Raw genomic sequence first — 23,790 nt, forward strand, 5'->3', positions numbered from 1 at the left:
ATTGAACGAGCTCAGCCTGAACTGAGAATACAGCTGCTTTTCTCAGGAGCCTGTTTCACCCACTCAGGTTGATGAGTCAGGTTGCTCACACTGGGTATGCAGGCAGGTAAGGATAACATAGAGGTGGAACAATTGTGAGTCAGTAATAAATAGCCTGAGAACAAGGCTGCAAGTCAGCACAAGCCTCCATTTGCACTTCAGTCTTACAAAACAGAGAAAGACCAAAACCCCCTGAACTGCAAGAGGCAGTTCTCTGTCCTGGTAGGAGCAATCTATCAGCTAAAAAGGCCACAGTCAGAGGGTCCCAACCTTTAGATTTGAAGCTCCTCTTCCTCCCAAATACAGACCAGCACCCAGGAGGTGTGGCTCAGGCCAACACGGCTCTAAACGTCAGAACTCTCACACCCTCCCAGCAGATCTTAATCTTAAGCCTCAAACTTGTCATTTGAAACAGCTGTGGCTCGGCAGCCAGATTGCAGAAGTGGAGGAAGTGGGAGATGGAACGCTGAGATCACACTCAAGTCTCCCATGGCACAGGGTGGGGGCAGGCCAGCTGCACACAGTCCTGAAGTTTGAACCAGTCCTGGGTTCTTCCAAGTCTCGAGAACAGGGCTGCACCTTCCCAAGAGCCACAGTTTAATTTCACCAGAGAAATTCTGATGGAAGGGCTGGTGTAGAATACTGGAGAATACAATGCTTTCCCAGTGGAAACGAGCAGACAAGAGGGTTCAGCTATGTTGGGAAAATATAAATACATACATTTAAATAATTAAGAAAAAAAGGGAGAACAAAGTTGAGGCTGAGCAGAGGAACTGCTGCAGCAAACAGCCTTCCAATCCCAGCCTGAGCAGAGCTCTCCTGGCCGCTCCAGCTGAGTGCAGGCATCCCAGCACTCCCCCAAGAGCACAAGGGTGAGAGCAGGGGCAGAAGGGGAAGAAAGCAGCACTGACAGCCCCATGCCTCCCTTCACAGCCCTGTGCTACTACTGCAACGGGTGAGTAATCCATTCTGGGTAGCTGCAACAACTGGGGGGTTTTGTTTAAACTTTTTGTCAGGATTTAGGGAAGTGAGTCAGCTTCATCATGAGACAGACCACAGCCTTTGTGCACGTTCCTGTCCACCCTTTCAGTGAGTTTGCATACAGTCCCAAAGGCCTCTTCACCTTTGTGCCCCAAAGCCTTCCTACTTCAGCACTGCCTGCCTTCACAAAGAGCATTTCTGAGTATTCAAGCTCATCTACGTGAAAATAAAATTCATCCTCATAATTTCATTAAAAAAAATTATTACCATGTTCATCAGCACTTGAGTTGGCTCCACCACGTGTGTTAATCATCACATGCAAATACAGACACTTCAGTCTGTCTCTCCTTCCTGGGAGGCCTCCCACTTTTTACTGCTGAAAAATGTATGCATAAACACCTCTTCTGCTGAGCCAACCTGGAATTTAATGAGTTGCCAGACAAATCCTACAGAATGTGTCAAGTGAGCTTATGTGTAGCAGCCAGAGATCTGTTCTCTTTCCTTCTTTATGAATGGCAATGCCAATAGGGTTTTCTAAATAAAAAGTACACACATTTTTATGCATATAAAATAACATTACTTAATTATTTTGTGTCACTGACAGCACGCTAAGGTGGAATTTACAATATCAAAATACATGATAATGACCTAGAAAAATTCAGAGTCACGAGTATAACTTCTGGAATAATTACCCAACAAGAGCTTGAAAGCAGCAGGCATAGTTTCCATTGTGACTGGACAACAACAAACAGCCAAGGAACAACCCATGAACTGTGTCTGACCATAAACTGTTAAACATTCAGAGAAAATGATTTAGAAATATCTGATTCCATTTACAATAGTGTAAGAATGAAACATCTGTTTACTTCTATAGTAAGAAACTGACCATCAATAATGTAATTTCTAAAGACCTTCTTGATTGAGCAAATATAGAAACATACCACCTTGTGGTGCCAGCAGATACACAGGACACCCCCCGTAAATAAATATTTGAAGGTGCGATGCCATCAGTGCAAATCAATCACTTCCCCTTAAAGGTCTTTTCCAACCCAAACCATTCTGTGATTCTACCTCACCTCCAGGTGCATCAGCACCATCCGTATCATTTCTTGTGCTTCCCAAGCAACATACAGAACCAGAGCAACAACTGCAGGAGCTGTGCTGAGTAAGAACTCCAACTTGGAGCAGCTCCTGCTCACTTTCAGAGAATGATCACAACCAGAGAAACTTCAGCTCTGGTTTTGTCTCCCAGTGAAATGCAGTAGCTCTATTTGGTGGCTGCTAGCCCCTTCTGTAACCCAAGGGTCTGCCTCATGTGCCAGCTGCCAGTCCAGCAGCAGGCATGAGCATTACAACCCAGTGGATCCATGACTGAACTGTAGCAGCCTTCATTTTAGGCAAGACTGGAATAATAAAGCACTATTTCAATTTGCCTTACAGTTTATTTCCAAAGTTTGGTTTGGTTGTCTTGACAAACATGACTAGGCAACCTCCATGTAACAGCTGTCCTCCTGAGCAAGAGCTTGTAAAAGTTTAACTTTTTTCTCATTCTTCCTGTTGTTTTCCCTGAACAGTTCTGGTGGTCTTTTTTTAACTGCAAGTGCCAGTCCAGAATTCCCACTGTAACTGATATGAGAATCAGAAGGATGAGAGTTATCCACATGAAGATGAGCTGACAACCTGTCTGAGCCCAAGAGCTCCAGGGGCTCTTCGGCAGTTTTTAGGGCTAGCCCAATGCCATCCAGTGATTCTTTAGGTAAGTTAGCTGCTGAGCTACGCCTTCTGTTTGCCACCTCTTCATTTTCCTCTGTGTTTCCAAACTTCCTCAAATGGTTGTGTGGGGAACACTGGAAGTCAGTATTTATTCTGTTACTGCTGCTCCCTTGCACTCCTTCACCACAACAGTTAAAGTAATTACATTTTGTTTCCTTTATAGTCTTCTCTCTGTTAAAATCTTGACAGTTCAGTTCTAAGAAATGCAACAGTTGTCTGCCTCTGCTGGTGTTTTCATCTTCGTTATCACTTAACAGCTCGTTAGAGCTGACAGTCGAAAGGCTGCCATCACTACTACAGTGTGTGACTTTCTCACTAGAGCCTACACCTGGGGCAACGCCAGAATCCAGGTCCTGAACAATCAAACATTCACAGCCATCCGTCTTCTGGTCAGATTCATGGGTTATGATCTCTGGAGGTGTTTCTCTCAGGCTGTTGTACAAAGCATGAACGAAGGGTTCATACAGTGACTTTGAGATAACTTCACTGCTATTGTCAAAGTGCGCATCGCTACATTTAACTGCAGTAGCAAAAGGTTTATAACCAGATGGCTGAGGTCCAGCAGGGCAAGAAAGCATGCTGTCTTCCTTTGGAAGATTTTGATACATTGCTTGCTTATGAATTTCCTCCTCTGGTATGAAAGCTGAAACTCCATCGTTTGCATGTGTCTCAGGAGACTGGGTTAAAGATGGTAAGGAGCACATATTTTCAAAATGCATATTCAAACTACTGTTAGCCACAGATGGAGACGTTAGGGCATCAAAGCTCTTGTAAGCAGAGCTACAGGGCTCCACAGATGGAGACGTTAGGGCATCAAAGCTCTTGTAAGCAGAGCTACAGGGCTCCACAGATGGAGACATTAGGGCATCAAAACTCTTGTAAGCAGAGCTACAGGGCTCCACAGATGGAGATGTAAGGGCATCCAGGCTCTTGTATGCAGAGCTACATGGCTCCAAAGATGGAGATAAGAGAGTGTCAAAGCTCTTGTATGCAGGGCTGCTTATTCTGTCAAAGGCTGGTTTATTTAGAGATTCCCAGATAAGCACAGATGAGTCACGCTGACGTTCAGAAATGCATGGCAAAAGGCTTTGTTGAAGCTTACAGGGAGAGTCTCTTGCATCCAGAGAAGCAGAAATTGTGCTGGAACTCCGATAGCCAGATTCAAAGGATTCTTCTGATTGTGCTGACTTCTTGCTGGTTGTACTGCAATTGTACTCATCCTGAGAGGTTTCAGTGAAAGGAGAGACTCTATGAAACATACCAGGTGACTGCTGAGTCTGGACTGCACTTTCTTTTGGATTTTTTTGAGAAGGATTTTCTGACTCAAGCTTCTGAAAGATTTTAGTTGTAATGATGTCTGAGTCTTTATCATCTTGCACACTTTTTTCATCTGCCAAGAGCTCCATGAACATGTTAGCTAGTGCATCATTATGTTCAGCGTGCTCCCTCAGAGTGCTGACACTGGGCTCACAAGGCTCAAATACGGTCATGTGGTCACTAGTCTTTTCTTGGCTCTCAGCCTCAGTGTCAATTAAACATTCACAGATTTCTACAGACTCTTCAACAAGAACAGTCTCGGGGGTTAAAACTGCATTAATGCCTTTTGGAAACCACACTTCAGGCTTGCTGCAGCAACTGCAAGATTTCTCAACATTTCTGATGTTATCTTTTTCTTTGAAGTTTTGGCTTGACAAACTTTGAGCCAGACAGCTTTTGCAGCTTCTGTTTCTGGAAATAAAAAGGAAAGGAGAGAATGTTCATGTAATAAGAAAATATGCTGTAAAGCAGAGGTTCTCCCCTCACCCCATTTATTTTACTTACATTTGCTTTTCCACATGACTCAGCTTTGAATCATGGAAAGGGAACTTCATGTCATCAATGTAGCTCAAGACTGAAAACTAATAAAAAGAGACAAATTTTAGGACACATGAAATGCTTTTAGTATTTCCCACAATAGCCAGCCAAGAGCACTTACTCTATATTCTGTTTCTGGTGATCAGGAAAAAGTATATTTTGCAAAGACCTTATATTACCTTGACGTTTTTTACAACCAAATGACTCTTTGCTGGGTTTGGGATTTGATCCCACCATTCTTTCTTCACTCTGTAAGGCAAGAATGAAAACTGTTTGCTTTAACAGAATTTTGGCTTGATCAGTATACACTTCCTGTTGCAGCAGTACAGACTGCTAAGAAGAAGGGAAAAGCAGAAGAGGTAAGTGCTTCTTCTGTGCATCTCTAAATGATGTTTTTTGTAAACATATTTGCACCAACTTTGTGTTTTGTGTATGACTGCTCTATGCAACCACAGTCACTAAAAATATCGTCACTAAAATGCAAAAAAAAATGGATACCTTTAGCCATCCTTACTGGAACTCCAGCAAAGCCTGGGATTCAAAACTAACAGACTGCAGCTTATTTTAATGCTGTAACAAGCCCATTCTAGTGAGATTAGTAGAAAATACTCAATTATCTTTTCAGAAAATGACAGAGTACAGCAGATTCATGTTTAAAAGATGCTTGCGCACAGAGTTTGGAGATAAAGATGCAAAGGAAAAATCATTAGCTTCCTGTACCACTAAATATTCAGCCAAGCAACAGCAGTACTGATATCTGTGCAAAGCACAAGTCTCTAAAAACCCATGAACAGTATGATACATACTTGGTAAAACAGAAATAACAAATCACAGCTACTGCCATGATCAGGATGCAAGATATAGGAACAGCCATCTGCAGAATGTCTTCAGATGTTACTTGATAATCTGTTAAATAAATAGGTATACTTACATATGTATCTGCTTATACACGTACTGACAATACCAAAACCTACTACTTTAGAGGATGTAAAATAAAGCCTTTGCAGAGAAACAACAGCACATACACAGCTACCAGTGGCAGTGATGTGTGTCACATCTAAAGGTCAGTGCAGATACTTCAGTCAGACACCTACCAGCAGTGATTTAGGAACTGGGAGAGCCAGGTGTATTGTGAAACAATCTGTCAGCTCTCAGAAACCAACCCATCATATAGTCCCTAGAACAGGACTGTAGTGCAGTTGTGCTTCTTGCCCTCTCTGTTGCTCTTCAGAAATATTATTTTTAGAGTCTCCCCCTTCTAATGGTGGAAGTACTGCTTAATTTCCCACTTAATTCTCTCCTGCTCACTTAGAACCACTTGCTTTTATGTTTGTTTTTTTCCTTAAAGTTTCTTCTTCTACCAAGCTGTGATTTGTCATAATACTTACCATAGTGAAATTCAGCTCCATCACTCCAGTCACTCCAGTAGGCTGGGTAGTCTATGTATTTACACCGTACACTTGCAACGTAATCATAGCCCCTCTGCAAGGACCTTGCAGTGATTTCAAAGCTTTTTGCCTGGTAGTTAATTGACGTCACAGAAACCTGAAAATAAGTCAAGGAAGTAAGAGAGTTTACCGATTTCTTTATGGGGAGTAGGGCTTGTGGCAGGAATTAGATACCAATTGTATCATGTTTCTGTGATCTTTCACAAATGAGCAAGTGAATGACTGTACACATTATCTGCTGTGTGCTATTGTGTTGTGCAGTCATGAAGGGGTGATATTTGTGACATGCCACCACACACATTCTTCCCGTGGCAGAATAAGCCCTGCCCTAAAATGCTGCAGAGATAAGGAGGATACTTGAAACATCCTAAGTGTACCACAGCATCACAAATTGCCTTCAGCTTCCCAATCTCAGTTATCAGAAGGACTGAGTTTTCAGTCTCTGCCCTGTCTACTGAGAGCAGCCAGTAGCTTCGGGGCAGTAGTCAGGAAAAGTTTCAGCCCTTTAAGGCCCAGTTTGAATCAACTTGGGAATGAGACCAACAGAAAGCACGTGCTCAGGAACACTGTGGGACTTGCCCTCGCCAGCCCTTACACCACTGTTCATAAAATGGTCTCAAAGTTTTTCAAGATTTTTGAACCTTGAAGCTCCAGAGATATAAAATGAGACCAGCTGTCTCTTACCTCTCCTGGGCGCTGCCTGCTCCAGTATTTTAATTCATAGATGACTGGTTGTTCAAAAAGCCTGGATGAAGCAGTGTAGCTCTCCTCCCAGCTCAGATTGAAATTACCATTTTCAGTTTTCTCAACAGTAAGATTTTTGGGAGCCCTTGGCTTAACTGTACATTAAAAAAATATACAATTAAGGAGAACACGACAATGTAGAAGTGCTAATGGAAAGAATCAGAGACAAAAGACATTTACCAGAGGCAAAAATGTCAGAATTGATGCATTTCAACCCTTTTCACGAAGCTTTTTCACTAAGCTCTAGTGCAAGCATACAGAGGACAAAACAGAGCAACTGTGAGGTATTCACCAACAAGCACTGAAAATTCATGCTGGATGAACAAGCTTCAAATTCTACTTTTGGTGCACCAAATGTGGCTTTCAACCTGAAGAAGTGGTAACAACTTGTGCCCTCACAGTAACATGCTGTGCCATACAGCAGGCATACATCTTCTTACCACTGTCCTGGCTACCTGTCTTAGAAACTGATACAGGCTCCTGCTTACTCTGCTGGTAAGCCACAGTGACATCACGTGGGAAAGAAATCAGATCATCACTGCAGATGAATGCCTGTCCAAGGCACGTGAATGATTTCCAAGTGTTTGAGGTGACAAGTGTTCATAACACTTACTGGTTTAAACAAACTAGATGCTGACAGAAATATGAACTGTATCTATACTTCATCCTGTGAAAGAGCAGGGTCATTAATTTTTCCTCTCAGAGGATGACAGAGACAGGAATTTCAGTAGGGATAGCTTAGCATTCTAGAATCTGGAAGTAGTACCTTCCTCTTTATCCTTGAATTCTGCACCAAGTTAAATCCCCTAGATGCACATGTAAGCCCCCAAGCTGTGGATGTCTGGCAGCTGAAAGGTTACAGCTAACAGAAGAACCACTCTGCCTGCCCCATTGCTTGAAGTCTTTCCTTAAGTATAAACTTCAGAATTGGGTTTCTAAACCAAATGGACTTCTCATTTAAGCCAGCATTACAAATTTCACATTTCCACATCTACTAAGGAAAAATTCTTCTGGTAGCATTAATGAGGAGTGAGGTAGGATTGCAAAGCCTGAAACTATATGCCCTGGTGACAAAATGAACAGTTTCTTACCAACTTGGGCTGGTGTAACACTGGAATTCCACATATTGGTCCCATTGAACTGTAGACCTAGAATATAGGTGAGGCCTGATACAAAATAATCAGGATATATTGTGCAAGCACACACAAAAATCTCTTCTCTGTTTTCAGGGACACACACATACCTGAAAAAAACAGGCAGAAAATGTAAGAGTGTTTACACAGCACGGCATGCTATTTTTCAGAAGTGGGGAATCAAACTTCCCAGTGTGTGGAGCCAGTCAAATCTGATACAAGCTATCTCAGTTTGTAGAAATGTTTAGTCCAAACAAATCCAAAACAAAGCCAAGTCCCTCCCCTACATCCTCCCAATCACCTCTTGGTGCTGCACTAATGAAAAGCTAAGACTGATCTAGAGAAGAAAAGTTAACCCTAAAAGCATACTCCACCTCTGAAAGAGTGGACTGATGGCCTACTAGAATGGGAACAGTTTTATTGCAGTGTACAAAGCAAAGTTATTTGTAAGTCTCTGGAGAACTTGTATGGAGAGGAACAGGAAAGCTCAGACTTGTCTTCCTCCGCATGAGATGGCAAGAATACTGCCTCTGCTGCAGAAGGCAGCAAACAGTCTATGAACAATGAGTTGTACTGCACACTAAACCCTGGTAAATCATGCATGGTTTCTCATGAAATGAAGGTTCAGTACATTTATGAGATCACTACTGCTCCTACAAGCACTACTTGATGTATATCCTGTACTAAGAAAGCAGAGAGGTCTGCAAAAGACTGAACAAAGCATAATCTTAGTTGCAGAACATATCTTCCTCCTGGCAGCGAGGACAGCCCTGACCACATCTTGCCCTAGGAACCTATGGCAGAGGGATGGAATCAAAGCTGGTAATGGCTATAGAATATATTATGTTCCATCAACAATGAAGGAAAATCTTATTAAGCACTCACTGCTGAGAAGACGACTCCATCCTGTAGTAGAGCAGGAATTCTTTGGAGCAGTTCACCTGTGCAGGCACCTTCCAGTGACAAACCAGCTTTTCATCATAGTCAGAAAAGCATGCAAATTCCTGTACATGTTCTGTAGTCATAACTAGGGAGAAGCAGCACATAATTGAAATGCATGAAAATCAGAAGAATAAAATGAACTTTAAAATTCAAAAGGCAGAATACAGACAAGTAATAGTCAGACCAAGCTCACTAATGCCTGAACTTATGCTTTATCTACAACTGTTCTAAGCTTCCTAAGCTTGTACTTTCTGCCTCCCTTAAGCAGTTTCTCACTGCAGATCTAATTCTTCTCTCCCTCAGTTCCCCCATTAACATTTAGAATAGCTTTGGTTGGTTTTCAGAATCCTTTTAATTGGTATTTTTCTTGGTTTCTTAGACTGCTAGAAGCTTTCTGTTGACAGTTATACAAGGGCCACGTAAATGCATGATTTGGGTTCTTTGCAGTATGTAAACATTTCTGCTCACATGGCCTAGCACATTACTAACTTCTCCATTCTCATCTTTTACATTGCAAATTTAAGATTAGTTGCCAGCAATTCACATCTTGTAAAGTCCTTCAGCTAACGCTGGGCTTATCTCAATGGGTTCCTGTTTCAGATTATTCCTCCAAAGCAAAAGCTTTTCTTTTCATAACTACCTCATCTGATTCTATTCATCCCATGTTCCTCCTTTTCTGTGGTCCCTTTATGACACGTTTTCAGAGTGTACATAAGTTACATCAGATGTAGTACAGTATCTGCAAATGCAATGTGATGGTCAGTTCCCCTTTGGGATGCACCGACACAATCACACAGAACAGGATTTACCACTGCACCCTGTGATACTTCAATAAAAACCTGTCTCAAAGAAACAATCATTTATCACTGCCCGCATGTGGTCTCTCATGCTCATTTCACACATGCATCACTTTCGTTTGCCTTTCTACAAGGCCTCCCATGGATCACTTGACTGAACTCAGAAATGTTACTGAATCTCATCTACACAAGTGAGGACTTACAACACTGCCAAAGAATTGTTCGTATTGTTAGTGAAAATCACGACAGATGTTGTCTGATATATCAACTGGTATAAACCTAGAGCTGGCTGCAGCTTGTGGTTTCATTGTTGTTCAGGACTTAGAAAGTGTTTTTCCTAAGATAAATATCTTGCCCTTGTAACTAATCTATGAGAGCTATCACTCATATCCTCTCTGCATGGCAGCACTGCTTTTGCTCTCTTGTTCTGAATGTCTTCAAAGACAAACAAAGGAAAACAAACAACAAAAAACACCAAACGTGAACCAATGAGACAAAAGCAAAAATAACTCCAACTGCTGCAACTTGAAGACTAAGCATCTGCACTACTACAACAGTAACACTGCTCATTTATTTCCAACAGGAACCTCTACTTATCCGTTTGCTGTTTATAATTTGTTGCCCTTTATATTTTTACTGTTAGTGCCTTTCTTTCTTCCACTTCCAGAAAGACTTCTTAAAGAAATACTAACATTCTGATCTCTTTTAAGATGAATTTTAACATACTGAAACATTATATTACACTTTCAAGGACATCTGAATTAAATGAAGCTCTTCCTGCTGCCTTAAGCTGGTTAGTAGCTTTATCTTCCTTTTAAGTGTCCTCATGGATTCCCAGCACTCCAAATTATTTTATGTACTGTCTTCCTGTGACCTTTTCCTCATCTCTGGTACAAAGTTTTCTTTTATTTATTTTTTTTTTAAAGGGACTCATCTCTGAGAATTTCCTTTTGCAACCACATTCCGTAAATTGTTTTCAGTTCATGCAGTTAAAAAAGGAAACTGAAACACTGAATTTCTTCTTTAATCTTCAACTGGAATACCGTGATGAAAGAACATTCATTGACCAGGGAAGTGAACATCTGTGAAATTGAACCTCGATGAAGATAACTTGCAGCAAATCTACCTAGATCAGATGACACAGAAGATACACTCTTACAAACCTTCATCTTTCTCATTAATTCAAACTGAAAGATTCCCTCTAGCAGTAGGAGCATGTCTGAACTCATTGGATATAAGAAAATTGCTAAGAAATCTTGTTTTTTGGACAAGCTATTTTTTATTTTAACTATTTTGTTTGGCTTTGTAAAACAAGTGCGTGCACATGCACCAAAAAAACCCATAGATTTTTCCTGACACAACATAAAAACTACATAAAAGTAAAATGGGAGACTAATTTTCCAGAGAATAAAGGTACACTGTCAGAAGAACGTGACTTTCGAACCTGTCTTTATTACAGAACTTCTCTCCATCACAAACTTCATAAAATAACCATTAACTAAGAAGCAGCACTAAGACTTAAATGCAGCTACACATCTTGCCAGACCAATAAAGGTGTAGTGAAGAACACACAAGACACCACACGCAAGTCAGCTGTCCCTGTACAGGCACAGGGCAGAGTACACAATCTCTGGCATACAGTATCCTTCAAATCTGTTCAAATCCAGCCACCTCAGCCTTCCAACCTTGCACACTTTGGAGAACACAGACTGACAGATGCCTGTTGATGGCACATTTATGTACTCCTGCTTTTTTCCCTATAGTTCCTTGCAGATCTACTGCTGGTTACTGCACACAGCAAGTAGTGGCAGCTATAAAAATAAACAAGAGACTCCTATGAGATTTCTACAGAGATGTTGCTGTGACACTGCCAAGCATCCTGTTTGCTGCAGTGCTCAGAACAGATCAGACCACAGGGAAGCAGAGATGACTTTCCAAAGATGACTTTCCAAACCTCAGTTCATCCCTATTGCAAATCCCTATTTCTTTTCTTGCTCACATAGAGAAGATCAATAAAACCAAGAGATCTAAGACTTTATTCTAGTACACAGGTATTTCTAGCATTTGAGGTTGCAGATTTTATACTACTTAATGTTAAAAGTATTGCCTGCCAGTTATTCCTAGTCATGAGAAAACACTGGTGGAATTAAGTATAATAATTTAAGAACACTGATAGGCATACCTTCAATTGCTGCATATGGAAAGAGAAGAATCCACAGGTTACACAGCACAGGGAATCTTGCTATCATTTTCATCAGCCGGGTTCACAAGGGCAAGTCGTGCTGAGATTCTGCAATGAGATGACAACATTGTAAGTTTACATTACTCCCAATTAAAGTGAGGGCACAGTTCTTCTCTGCCGCTTTGCTGGATGTTAGAATTCACATCCCTGCAACGCCCAGTCCCCCCAAAGATCTGCTTAAAAGAAGTGCAGGGAAATAAAGGTAATGCAACTGAGCCAGAAGCGTGCAAAGCACAAAGAAACCTCGCTGTGGCATAACCTTTTTAAGTAATTAGCTGAAGCATTATTTAATGACCTTTTGGAAGTATGCATGTGGATGCCGTATATGTATAAGAACGTGGAGCCCGAGGCATGCTGCCCTTTAAAGCCATATTCCCTCAAATAAGTCATCTCAAAAACCAGGAGCATTCTGAAGTGCAGCTGCTTTCTGCTTGCTGTCAGACAGAATAAGCACGGGGGGGCAATACCAGCGTAACGCTGATTTCTTCAATATATTTAACAGTATGAGTGCTTCTTGTACAGTCAATCACTGCTTTGGTATGCCAGTCAGCCCCAAGATAACCAATTCATAACTCAATTTACAGAGCTGATCAGAAGAGGTACTGTACTCCTATTCCCACATGTGTAATTGATCACTCTTTAATACAAACTTCTGAAGCTTTCATTCTTATAGCTCCAGAGATAAAAACACTGAGTGAAAACAGAACATCAGAATGGAAACTGCTTCGAGATCTTATCTGCAGCAATTACTGCTCATCCAGTAAAACAAGATCAGCTTCAAAAGCAAGTTTCCCATAAGTACTCAAGAAAGCTATTACTCAAGAACAGATCTTTTCACATTTGGGAACAGAAAATGTGACTGAGGACAGCAATAACATTTTGAAAAAGAACACACATGTTTTTTTCTGCTGCTTGGGAGAAGAAATAAAGAGCAGCCGACTGCAGCACAAGACATTATTCTCCTTCTCCTCTTCTTCCTGCCTTTTTCACGAGAGGGCATGATTGCTTTCCAGTTCATTGTGAAGTAATAAGGAACCCTTAAAACTCTGGCAAAGAATCCTGTATAATATATGCATAAACTAATTCACAGATGGCAGAAAAGAAATATTTCCCTTACAGGAAAAATGCTCTGTGTATGCTGATAAAAATTGAATTAATCTGCAGCTTTGATGAAACAGTGATGAAACAGACTATAAAGCCAACACAAAGGGAGAAAATTCAACAGTGACCTTTCAACATCTGCTAGCTCTTAAGATTTTATGTCAGATAATAACATAATGTCAATCTTAATAAAGTACATAACACAGAGAACACCAAGTACACGGCAAACCTACTAGTTGTAATATATATGAGGAAATAAGGTGTAAGAAGTTGAAGTGACTTTCCCAAAAACTCAAAAAGATTTCTGCTGGGGTTGGAAGCAGCTCTGTCTGTCAGCTTTGCTTCCATGCTGGGTTTAGCAGATCAAGTTGTCCCCATCTACACAGGGAGAAGGAAAAAAAAAAGATTGAAAAGATTTCATTTAATATTTTAGAAAACCAGTAATTTCTGCTATAGGCCTTTAAGTAAATTTAGGGTCATCTTTGATCGACAGGTATAATCTGCAAAGCTTGTGTTCAAAGGGTAACTCATACACAAAAGGCTGATGATGGTCACTGTGACCTAAGGCTGCTCAGTTTACTTTTGCTGCTATTGGACAGAACCACCCCTACCTAAAACAGCAGGTTCCCTACAGCAGGTCGCACAGGCAGGCCTCGAACACCTCCAGAGAAGGAAACTCCACCACCTCTCTGGGCCACTCGTTTCAGTGCTGTCACTCTGACAACAAAAAAGCTCTTCCTTGTGCTGCTATGCAAATTCTTGTGTGCCAGCTGGTGCCCATTGCCCCCTGTTCTACTGCCACACACCACTGAAAAGAGTCCACTCCCACTGATTTGACTACTGCGCTTTAGGTGTTTATAAACAGAGATGAGATCCCTCCTCAGCCTTCTCTGAACAGCCCCAGGTCTCTCAGCCCTCCCTCGGTACGGGAGATGCTCCAGCCACTCGTTATCCCTGTGCCCTCTTCTGGCCTCTCTGTAGGAGATCCCTGCGGGGAGCCCAGAACCGGGCACAGTGTGGGAGCAGAACGCGATGCTAGCCCTGCCATTTCAACCTCATTTTAAGCTTTGGGGATGCAACCGAGAGCGGCTGTGAATTTTCTGCCTTTTAGAGACCTCCAAGCCCACGGGATGTGCGGTTGGGCACTCCGCTCCGTGTGGCCGCGCTGGAGCGGGGGAGCACCAGAGGAACCCAGAGGTCCTGGCCGACCCCAACCATTCTGTGCGGGGAACCCACCTTTCCCAGCCAGCTTCCCGAGCAGCAGCAATGCAGACATCCCTTGGCTTTGCACGAGAGGAGGTAACAAACCCAGTGCCCCTCCTCGGGGAGCAGGGACCCCACGCGGGCCCTGAGCGTGACCTCGGCTCGTGCACGTGTTTGGTTCCCCGGAGTCTTTTCCACCCGCGTCACTCAAACTCGCCCACGAAACCGAGCGTGGCGAAAACCCATCAGGGAACGCAGCCAGGGAAACTCCAGCAGGAAAAAGCTCCCTGGGAACCCGCACGCACCGGGAACGGTTGTTAACGAAATCCGCGTTTCAGGAAAAGCTGGTTCACTGTTTCCGAGAAAGTTCAACGCGGCAAATTCCCGGAACGCGGAACACGCGCTCGGACATCGCCGCGTGACCGACGCTCAGCCCGGGGAGCCCCGCAGCCCCGCGGGACAGAGCTCCGCGAGAGATTCATGAACACCAACGGCGCGGACACCGCGCGGACCCACGGGGCCGCTCCGAGTGGATCAAACTCCGCCGTAGCGGGCGGTGCCGAGAGCGGAAACGCGGAACCGCCGCCCCGAGACGGGTACCGGCACGCACCGAGCGGGACTCCGGACGGACTCATCGCCCGCAGTATCGAGGGGGCCCTGCCGCCCTACCTGGTCCGCTCGGATCCGCGTCGACCGCCCGCAAAGCCGCTCCTCCCTCCGCCGGCGGTCCCGTCCCGTCCCGTCCCGTCCCGCCGCTCTCCGCGACTCCCGCACCGAGGGCACGCGGCGGCCCCGCACGGCCCGCGGGCAGACGGACGGCGCCGGGCCAAGCTGTGCGGGAGGAACCGGCACCTGCGGACCCGGAGCGAACCCGCGTGGCCCCGCCCTCCTTCCGCTGCCGGGCGTGGCCGCACCCCGCCTCTCCGCTCCGCCGGGATCGCGCCCCGCCCCCGCCCCGGTCCCTCCAACCGTCTCCGCCGCGGCCGCAAGGGGGCGCTCTTACAGCGCGCCGCCGCTGAGCTGAGCGCGGAGCCGAGCTGATCGATGGCAGGAGGCCGCGCCGATCGCTGATCGCTGCTAGCCGAGCAACCGAGAGGTCTTCATGTCGGCCCTGGAGCTGCTGCGCAGAGCGCCGAGCGGGCAGCGTGCACTGCTGTAAGAGTGAAACGTTGGGGGTGGGAAGGGGAGCGGGGCAGCGGGCGGCAGCGCTCCGACCTCAGAGCCCCCGGGCGGGCGGGGCTTCCCGGTCCGGTCCGGTCCGGTCCGTTCCTGGGTCCCGCGTGCAGGTTTCTGGAGCTTTGTTCGTCTCTTTGCCCGGGGAATGCCTTGAGATGATTGACTTTGTTCCAACGTTCGCGCTGAAAGTAATGCCTCCTATTTACTTCCGTGAAAATGACGACAAACGGGAAGAACACAGTAACGTGATTGAGTAGAGCAAATTCTCGGCTACAAAACGCTGTTTTTCAGTACAGTCACCACCTTCAGCTGTGCGCTTTTGTTAGTGATAAACAGGAGCTGCATGCCATGCTTGTAAATTGTACCAGTGGAGGTGCCCCTTTTTGCCCCCAGTGCTTAGGGAGTTTAATTGAAATGCTGTGTGTGCTCAGAATGTACATCTTTTCATCCGCATGTACATTAATTGCAGTTCATATGTTTTGCAGCATTTGAAGCCTGGAGGAACATCAGAATGGCAGCTGAGATGTCTGATGCTCATCGACGGTTCTTGCAGGTCCTGATGTCACATGGGATAATGGAGGGAGCAGAGGCTAGGAAATTACACAGGCGCTGCTGTGAAATCAGCAAAGGTGGGTCTTTCTTCTGGAAAGAAATGTGGGGAGATAGGAGAACTCTTTTTTTTTTCACGGTGCAACTATTAAATAATTACATCTCTGAAGAGTGTACACTAGCCAAAAATAACTTCAAAACAAACCAAAAAACTTGAGTGGCATGAGTTTTCTCTTTTTCCTGAGAGTTAACAAACAGAGCAAAAGAAAACCTACTAACAGCACTTCCATTTTAAGTTTTCTCAGGTTATGTATTTAAAAATATTGACACTGGATACTGAGTGAATGCAGACCACAGTACTCTGCGTAATTCCTCAGCAAACCTAGTAAGTAGCTAGTTTTCAATAACGACATGTTTGAATAAATGGACTCTGATCCAGTCGGTTGGTACAGCTTCCTGAACAAGAACTGTTTGGTAGGTGGAAGCTGTGATTTTGCAAAAGATTCTGGAATTGCAAATAGTATTGGTGAGCTTTTTGGATCTTAAATCGCAGCACTTCATGTGGTGCGTCCTCCATTAGATATGTACAGGGAGCTGATGTCATTTTTGACAGATCATTTTTGATCTGCTAGAGCAGCCATTCATCTCAAAATGTTACAAAAGAGTTTTTGTGTGTTATCTTTCACCTTACCCTTTTCTGGAGCTGACATGAATTCTCACTGATCTTTATTTATGCAGAGTGTTTCTTTCTGGAAGGTGCCAGGCAGGTGGCAAGACAATTTATCAAAATTTCACTTATTGTAATAATAATTTGTTAATTTGTTTGTTCTTTTGTCCATTTATGGAGTCTTGTTATAAATAAGACTTAAGGAGCTTTCTGGGCAGGAGTATCCTTAGTGCTGTTTGCATTGTACTGTACTATAAGGTACAGTTGGGTTTTGAGCTTTGGACCTTTGTCTGATGCTGTTACACTGGTAATTGACTTTTGCAATTGCAAATAGTATAACTGGTAGCAGTTTTGAGATATCAGTCATTTTTCTAAAGGTATGAGCTGTTACTTAATGCTCAAAGTCATCAGGAGTTGTGCCACTGTCATTTTGTTTTGGATGGAAACTTTGGAGGGTGCATGCTGTGGCTGTGCAAGCATAAACCACAGCACATGCTTCTCCAGAGTTACTCCAAAGTTTGTCTGAATGATGTCTGTGATAAAACTTCTCATACTATTTCATTTGCTTATAAAGCACGACACAAAATACCAACGGTATAGCTACAAAGCTAGAATTTTATGTTTGGTGGCATGCAACTTGTTATGTACCACTAGTTTATGAAACAGGAAACACAGAAACAAGGAATTTGTTGTTTATAAGTTAAAGAAATCAATTGTGTACAAGAATTTTCTGTTGTTATATTTTATTTTCAGTTCAACTTAGTTCAAGTCACTGTAATTAGTGAATCAGTGTGGTGGTTTCCATTAATTGAAGCAAAATATCTGGTCTCTCTTTTTATAAAGTCTGACTGTGAAAGAGCTGAACTTCTCTGAAGGCGAATAATCACTGCGATAAAATTCTCTGCTGCACTTAATGAACCTGTTTGAATTCTGCCTCAGAAATTGCTACAACTTAAACATAAAAAGGCGGTGGGTTTTTTTATTCCCTCTGTGTTTCTTTCTTATTTTCAGTCTACTATGCACAAGATAAACTGGATGATTTTGTCACTACGATCAACAACCAGCTGCAGCCTTTGTTCATGCAGATCCGGAAAGGAATGTCTGAAGTCGATGGGAGAACTCATTATGCCTTGGTAAGCATGTGAGGTGCTGCCGTCTCGAGGTTTTAGCTTCTCCTAACGACCGCAGAGGTTCATGCCCTTAGCAGGTCAGGATGCTGTTGCACTGTTCTGCTGACAGCTGCTGTAGAAGTCACTTGTGGAACAAAGAAGTGGGAAGATAAACTGCCAGCAGTGCAGGCGTGTGGGAAGGGAACGTGGCAGCAAAGCCCATACCAGCGTCTGATTTATTTAGCATTCTTCAGCGTGAGTTTTCTTTTTCTCTTAATCCAAAAGCAACCTAACATCAAGGGGTGCTAAAGAATCGACTAGAAGCATTTCCCTGAATGCTCTGAAATGCAAGTGCCAAAGAGAAAAGGTTAAATAATCATCCCAGAAGGCCATACAGTAGGTCTCCTGTTATTAGACTCTGCTTTTACCATTTGTGTGTCATTTTGCTGATGAAGTTACCAAATAATAAATCGTAGTTATGTACAATAAGAATTTGATATACCAGTAGTTGTTCTTCAAAAGGAAACAACGTGTATTATAAAAATAGCTACTGCTGCTGTCCAGCAGCATTATGCTGGTGGAATATATTAATGATACTGCATTATTTGCATTTTGTGCCAGAATTCTGAATTTTTTTCTGTTAGCTTAATGTAAACTTAAAAATTGCACTTAAATTCTTCTGCACTTTTCCATCTCCATTTTTCCCAGACTATGATGGGTGGCAGGTGGAACTGTTCAGGAATTTGGACTGAGCAAACACAGTCATGAGGAACATATGGCTGGAAAGTTTGGGTTGTAAAGGAAGGACTCAGGCAACAGCTTGAAGGAACAGCCTTTTTCATGCCACTTATAGGAATGACGTTTCTTTTAATTTTATGATTATATATTCTTTACGCTTTACGGGGTTTTTTTGTTTGTTTGTTTCTTGTTTTGGTAGGTGAATATGGCAGAAACTGAAATTACTAAAATGGCATCAGACTATGCAGAAAATGAACTAGAATTGTTCAGAAAAACAGTAAGTATGTCTGCTATTAACAAATAACATTGTGAAAGTACTCTCTTAAAATGAATGGAAACCTGGGATGTGTTTCAAGAATTAGTGGCCATCTTGCATAACTGAATTGAATTTTATCCTACATGAAATGGGGTATGGAGGGAAATGGGAATATATACAAGTAACGATTCCCTTCTTGAAGGGAATCAGCTTTTTTCAACTTTGCATTCCAATTTATTTCTTTTTTATAAACTAGAGAGAGAGAGCTGTTCTGGGACAGCTGCTGAAGTGCCATCTAAACTGATATTATTCAGAATCCACTCTGCCATTATTGAGGTAGCATCTATATACAGCCATATCTGCACTGCAGAGTTGGTGCTGTCATGGCACATATTACTACTAGCACATAAACTCTGCATTCTGCTCTGTGATGATGTGCAGCAGGAATATTCCCAGTGAGAGAATCTCTGAAAATTGGTAATGTATGCTTATGTACAGATGCTGAGAAAGCTGTATGTGACCATAAGGTGCATCTATTTAATTGCGCAGTCTATTTTGTAATTGGAAATGTTTCTCTCTATAGATGGACCTAATCATTTTATCAGATAATGGCTTTGCCTCTTCTACGGATATTTTAAACTGTGCCGACCAACTGAAGACAAAGAAAATGAAGAAGAAGGAAGCAGAACAAGTGCTGAAAATTTTTGTGGATGATAAGTGGCTCTCTGAGGTAACTGCTTCATCTTTTCGAGTGTTTGTGCTTTAATAGGTCCAGATATTATTTTCTTATGGTTGTGGTGGCGGAAACTGAAGATGTTCATTAATAGATGATAATAGAGGTTTTGTGAGGGTGATGCTTATTGCTTCAGTCAGTGATTTTTTACAGAAAAGCTGGTACATTTACAAGCAAAAAGTCCTTGGGTAGATGCATGCATGACAACGTGGTTGTGGTTTCTGTTTCTTTTACCTAAGCTAATGTGTGTATCTGCATTACAACATAAAAAGCATTCTTCTACAAATCAGAATGGCACATTTAAAACTTGGAACAAAAGCTGGAGAAAGCTCTTCAGAATGATCAGTGTTGTCAGTTACATGCAGAATTCCCTGAAAAGCAGTAAGGCCAAACACATTGAAAACTCCTGAACTAGAAATGTACAGGTTACACTGCATGTTTTGGAAAAATGGGAAATTGAGGTTAGTCTTGCTTTCCAAGGCAATTGAGACCTGAGTCTTCTTTTCTCCTGGCTGTAATCACATCATAGATTTCCACCCTGCTGCCACCCACTTCCTTACATTAGAGAGATTTAGCAGAGATTTTCAAGATACCTCAAATAGTAACTGCTCAGATTTTGCAGAAAACCATTAGAAGTTCCACTGATGTGCAAATGAAGGGTCCCCTAATGATATGCCTTTAAGGAGAGCATGCTTGCTCATCTGTATCTTTCAAGGTATTTTATTATTTCTAACTGTATTTGTTAAAACTGTGACTTACGATCCTCTTAGTAAATTAAATGCCTCTACAAAAGCATTTTGGCTTTGTGCTTTATCAGTGTAAGAATGTTTCCTGATGGTAGACACCCTTTAATGTCAAGTGCTTGCTAACAGGTAGCGAGAAAGGTCCAAAAGGAAGAAAGGAACTAAGGGATATTGCTAATCTCATCAATTGTTCCCATAGAGAAATGGGGAATATACTCTGCATACTCGCTGCATAATGGAGATGGAACAATACATTCTCAGTGCCTATCAAGATGTAGCAAAGAAGTGTAATATCTGTCACAGCCTTGCCATCCAGGTAATGCATCTGATCAGCTCCGTTGCTATCTGCAGATGGGTTTGTGTCACAGAAGTTTGTGACACTTTCCCTTGAGCATTAGGCAGGCAGTGAAAATTCTGGTGCTGTAATCTGATAACGTTTATAATGTAAAATAACGTAGATAACTGTGATCTTCCATGTGACACATATTCATCTTTGGTTGTAGGATTTTGGTTCAGGAATTGACCACCGTGGACTTAAGAATGAATGTCTATTTACACATAATTTACTAAAGCACTGTGTGTTGATACCTGGCAAGTTTGCAGTTTAACCTTGCATGGGAGATTACAACCTGAGCTCCTGTTCTAGAACTGTTACATTCTCTTGCTCCTTGTCTTTGAATCTTCATCTTCCCAACTAACTTTCTTCCCTAACATTACTTTTTGCATCTTAATTGCTGTCCTTACTGCAGTCAAATAGCTCAGCATTTGTCTTTCAAGCTAAATTATGTCCATATAGGAAAATGGCATTTCCTAGTTTCCGAGAGAATAATTCCTATCATGCTTTACCAGCCTTGAGTGTCCTTCAGCTGTAGGTATAAACTTCTGTTTATCTGTAGCCATTTGTGACAGAAGAGCAGATTAAGACAGTTTTCTTGTAACACTTCTGATTTCAGAGCCAAGCATGCAAAAGCTGTGGAATTGAAATGCATTTACCTTGTGTTGGAAAGTACTTCAAAGCTCAGTCTAAACCACGATGCCCTCAGTGTAACAGTGTCTGGCCGTATGAGATTCCAGGTACCAAGTAACATCTGTTTAAAAAGTGTAATATTTACGAATGGACTGTGATATCCAATGGCACTGCCTGAATTGCTTGTAATCGTAGCTGAATACCAGATGTTTCTGATTTCAGTTGTATGTTTCAAAGTGAACCATACTCTGGCAACACTGAGCCCTTGTGAGAAATGCTCAAAGACAAAGATTTCTGGTTAGGCAAAGATCTTAGTGATAGCAGCAAAGTTTATTCATGACTGCAGCAATGGTGTAATGCAGAGATTGAATGCAGAGACTGTGCCACAGTCAGTGAAATTCATTCTGTTCTATACCCCAGACCTGACACAAGCAGTGCTCTCCTGGCACTTGCTCGTTGGTTGTCTCAGGTTCACCATCTCCCTGGTGCTGTTACTATGATACATTTTGCATAGAAGGTCCATTACCAAGCCATTGTTTCTATGTGCTTTGCACTTTTCTATGGAAATGGGAGGGCAATGTTTCCAACAATTAGCACATTCTTTCTGTTTTGTGCTAGGTTCTTCCCACCATGCATATTTACATTACCTTGTGCCTGTCTTAGTTCTACCCAAGTCGGGATACCTCGAGTCTCAACTTTCCTCTGTTCAGCAACTTCCCTCATGGGAAAAAAAAAACAAACAAGAACTTATATAACTGTTTCACAAGAGGGTTATAAGTTCAGTAAGGCCTACACTGCATACAGAAAATAGTGGAAACTTCCACTGCAAAAACACAGTCTACCTCTCATACCCTGAAACACCAAAGATTCTCCTGTGGTCATTTGCACATCCTGTGCACACTGTTTATAACAGTATTAACATTTTGGGGGATGGGCAGGGACACTGAAACTTTTGGAAATACTGAGTTTCGAAGAAGAGCGCAAACTCATTTAAGAATTTCTCAGTTGAACTAGAGAAGTTGGACATTCTGAACAGCAACATATAAAGAATTGTAAAAATGTGGAAGTCATACCATTATAATCTTTTCTTTTTCATGTGTCATTACTTTTGCTTTTTTTCTTTCTCTGTAGATACGATTCAGAGAGATTCCCAGTCATCATCAAAAAGAGAAAGCAGAAAAGAGCCTCATTCTTAGCTTTAGCTGAAGTCAATAAAACTTGCTTTTAGTGATCTTTATTTTCCCATTCTCTGTCAGAATAGCCAGACTGCACTGTATTCATTAGTAACAGTATGCTGTTACTAATGTATTGCTTTATTTTTTCTAAAGTTTTAAGAAACTTAAAATAAAACTACCATTGACCTCTATGTTTTCCTACACAATTATGCCCAGACAACATTCTGGGAAGTGTGTGTATGTGTGCAATTTTCTGTATTTTTGGTTTGGGAGTCTCAGTTCATGTTTGTGAACAAGACACATGTTTTTGCTGAGAAGTAATCTATGCAAATGAATCACTACCCAAGGTCTTTCTCAACCTTTGTATTTCATTTTTGTATGGTTTCAGTAGGAAAACCGAGAATGAAACCTGTTATTAACACCACAGGGCATATGAATATTCCACAATCTATCAGTTCACCTATGTAACTTTTTACATGGTTTTCAAGTAGCTGACCACACAGTGCGTCAAGATCTCTCCTAAAAAGTTCATCTGAATCTCTGATTTAGGGCTGGCTACAGTCCCAACTTCCAGCTAGCACCATTGCTCATTTTTTGTCTTTCTTTTGACAGAAGAGTTTGTATCATATGGTGAGGTTACACGCAGATATGTTCAAGAAAAGATGGAATGTTTCTACAGTCAAACTGTAGGAATGGAATGTTGTTGCTGCACTGGAACGAAGAGAAGCATTTTATTTCATGGTCTCTGCAGCCATCTAGCGGCCTCTATCAGTACAACAGTCTTTTTGGGGGGTCTTTTTACTTCATCGGGGGTCTCTGATAGTCTTCATTACTTGTCCTTTAGATGAACTTTCCACATCGATGCACACTCAGTGGATAGTGAAGTAATTATAATCTCAGCAATTAGGGAGATGGAGTAATTTATAGATATGAAAAATGCAGCTCTTGTCTGTGCAGCCACCTGGAACAAGCCATATACCCACTCCCAAACAGTGATAGTGCTGTTATAAATCAGAAGACCTTGACAAGTTATAAGTCCTCAACAAGGGGAAGTACTAAATTTTGGCACTGGACAGACAAGATCTATGTGAAGAAAACATAAGAGTTAACTAAGTAGCAGTACTCATGTTTAGCTAGGAACAATTTATGTTGGGTCGGCACCTCCACATTTAATTAAGCATCAGGAAGATTGTGAACTTGAAGTACTGAGCAAATAAATGAGGAACCAGGGAAGAAAAGATAAGCATCAGGTATAAAAGCTGTAACATTGTCTTTGTGTGTGCTCCTGTTTGCAGGATGCCCACCATTGCAATTGCAAATTAAACATTTCTTTACCAGAGATCCTATCTTCTAAAATTATTTTGGAAATTTTTCTGACAAAACCGGTGATTTTTTTCAGCTTAATCTATGAAACACTGAA

The 23,790-nt window shown here is 42.2% G+C and overlaps 2 protein-coding genes across 3 annotated transcripts; one reads left to right on the forward strand and one right to left on the reverse strand.

The window, feature by feature from the left end:
• Positions 1–1,939: 1,939 nt before the first annotated feature.
• IL4R (interleukin 4 receptor) lies at positions 1,940–14,994 on the reverse strand. Its single transcript, XM_065732651.1, has 11 exons — positions 14,927–14,994; positions 11,894–12,001; positions 8,858–8,999; positions 7,931–8,082; positions 6,780–6,934; positions 6,036–6,192; positions 5,454–5,553; positions 4,827–4,896; positions 4,615–4,691; positions 2,688–4,521; positions 1,940–2,642 (listed from the first exon to the last, which is right to left on the reverse strand). The coding sequence occupies exons 2-11, from the start codon at positions 11,964–11,966 to the stop codon at positions 2,502–2,504; spliced, it is 2,901 nt and encodes a 966-aa protein (XP_065588723.1). The 5' UTR covers positions 11,967–12,001; positions 14,927–14,994; the 3' UTR covers positions 1,940–2,501.
• A 913-nt stretch (positions 14,995–15,907) lies between these two features.
• Positions 15,908–23,550, forward strand: NSMCE1 (NSE1 homolog, SMC5-SMC6 complex component). 2 transcript variants are annotated; one of them, XM_065732660.1, is made up of 8 exons: positions 15,908–16,062; positions 17,661–17,782; positions 18,696–18,773; positions 19,336–19,482; positions 20,428–20,544; positions 21,182–21,302; positions 22,327–22,402; positions 22,983–23,550. In XM_065732660.1, exons 1-7 carry the CDS (start codon positions 15,945–15,947, stop codon positions 22,389–22,391), a joined length of 768 nt encoding a protein of 255 aa, XP_065588732.1. In that variant the 5' UTR covers positions 15,908–15,944; the 3' UTR covers positions 22,392–22,402; positions 22,983–23,550. The 2 variants fall into 2 exon arrangements, with proteins under 2 accessions (XP_065588732.1, XP_065588731.1); XM_065732659.1 differs by lacking the exon at positions 22,983–23,550 and having other exon boundaries at positions 22,327–22,561.
• Positions 23,551–23,790: the final 240 nt, after the last annotated feature.

This window comes from Cyrtonyx montezumae, unplaced genomic scaffold (assembly GCF_038088225.1).
Source record: "Cyrtonyx montezumae isolate F1298 unplaced genomic scaffold, pur_monq_1.0 scaffold_16, whole genome shotgun sequence".
In the NCBI taxonomy this organism is placed as follows: Eukaryota; Metazoa; Chordata; class Aves; order Galliformes; family Odontophoridae; genus Cyrtonyx; species Cyrtonyx montezumae.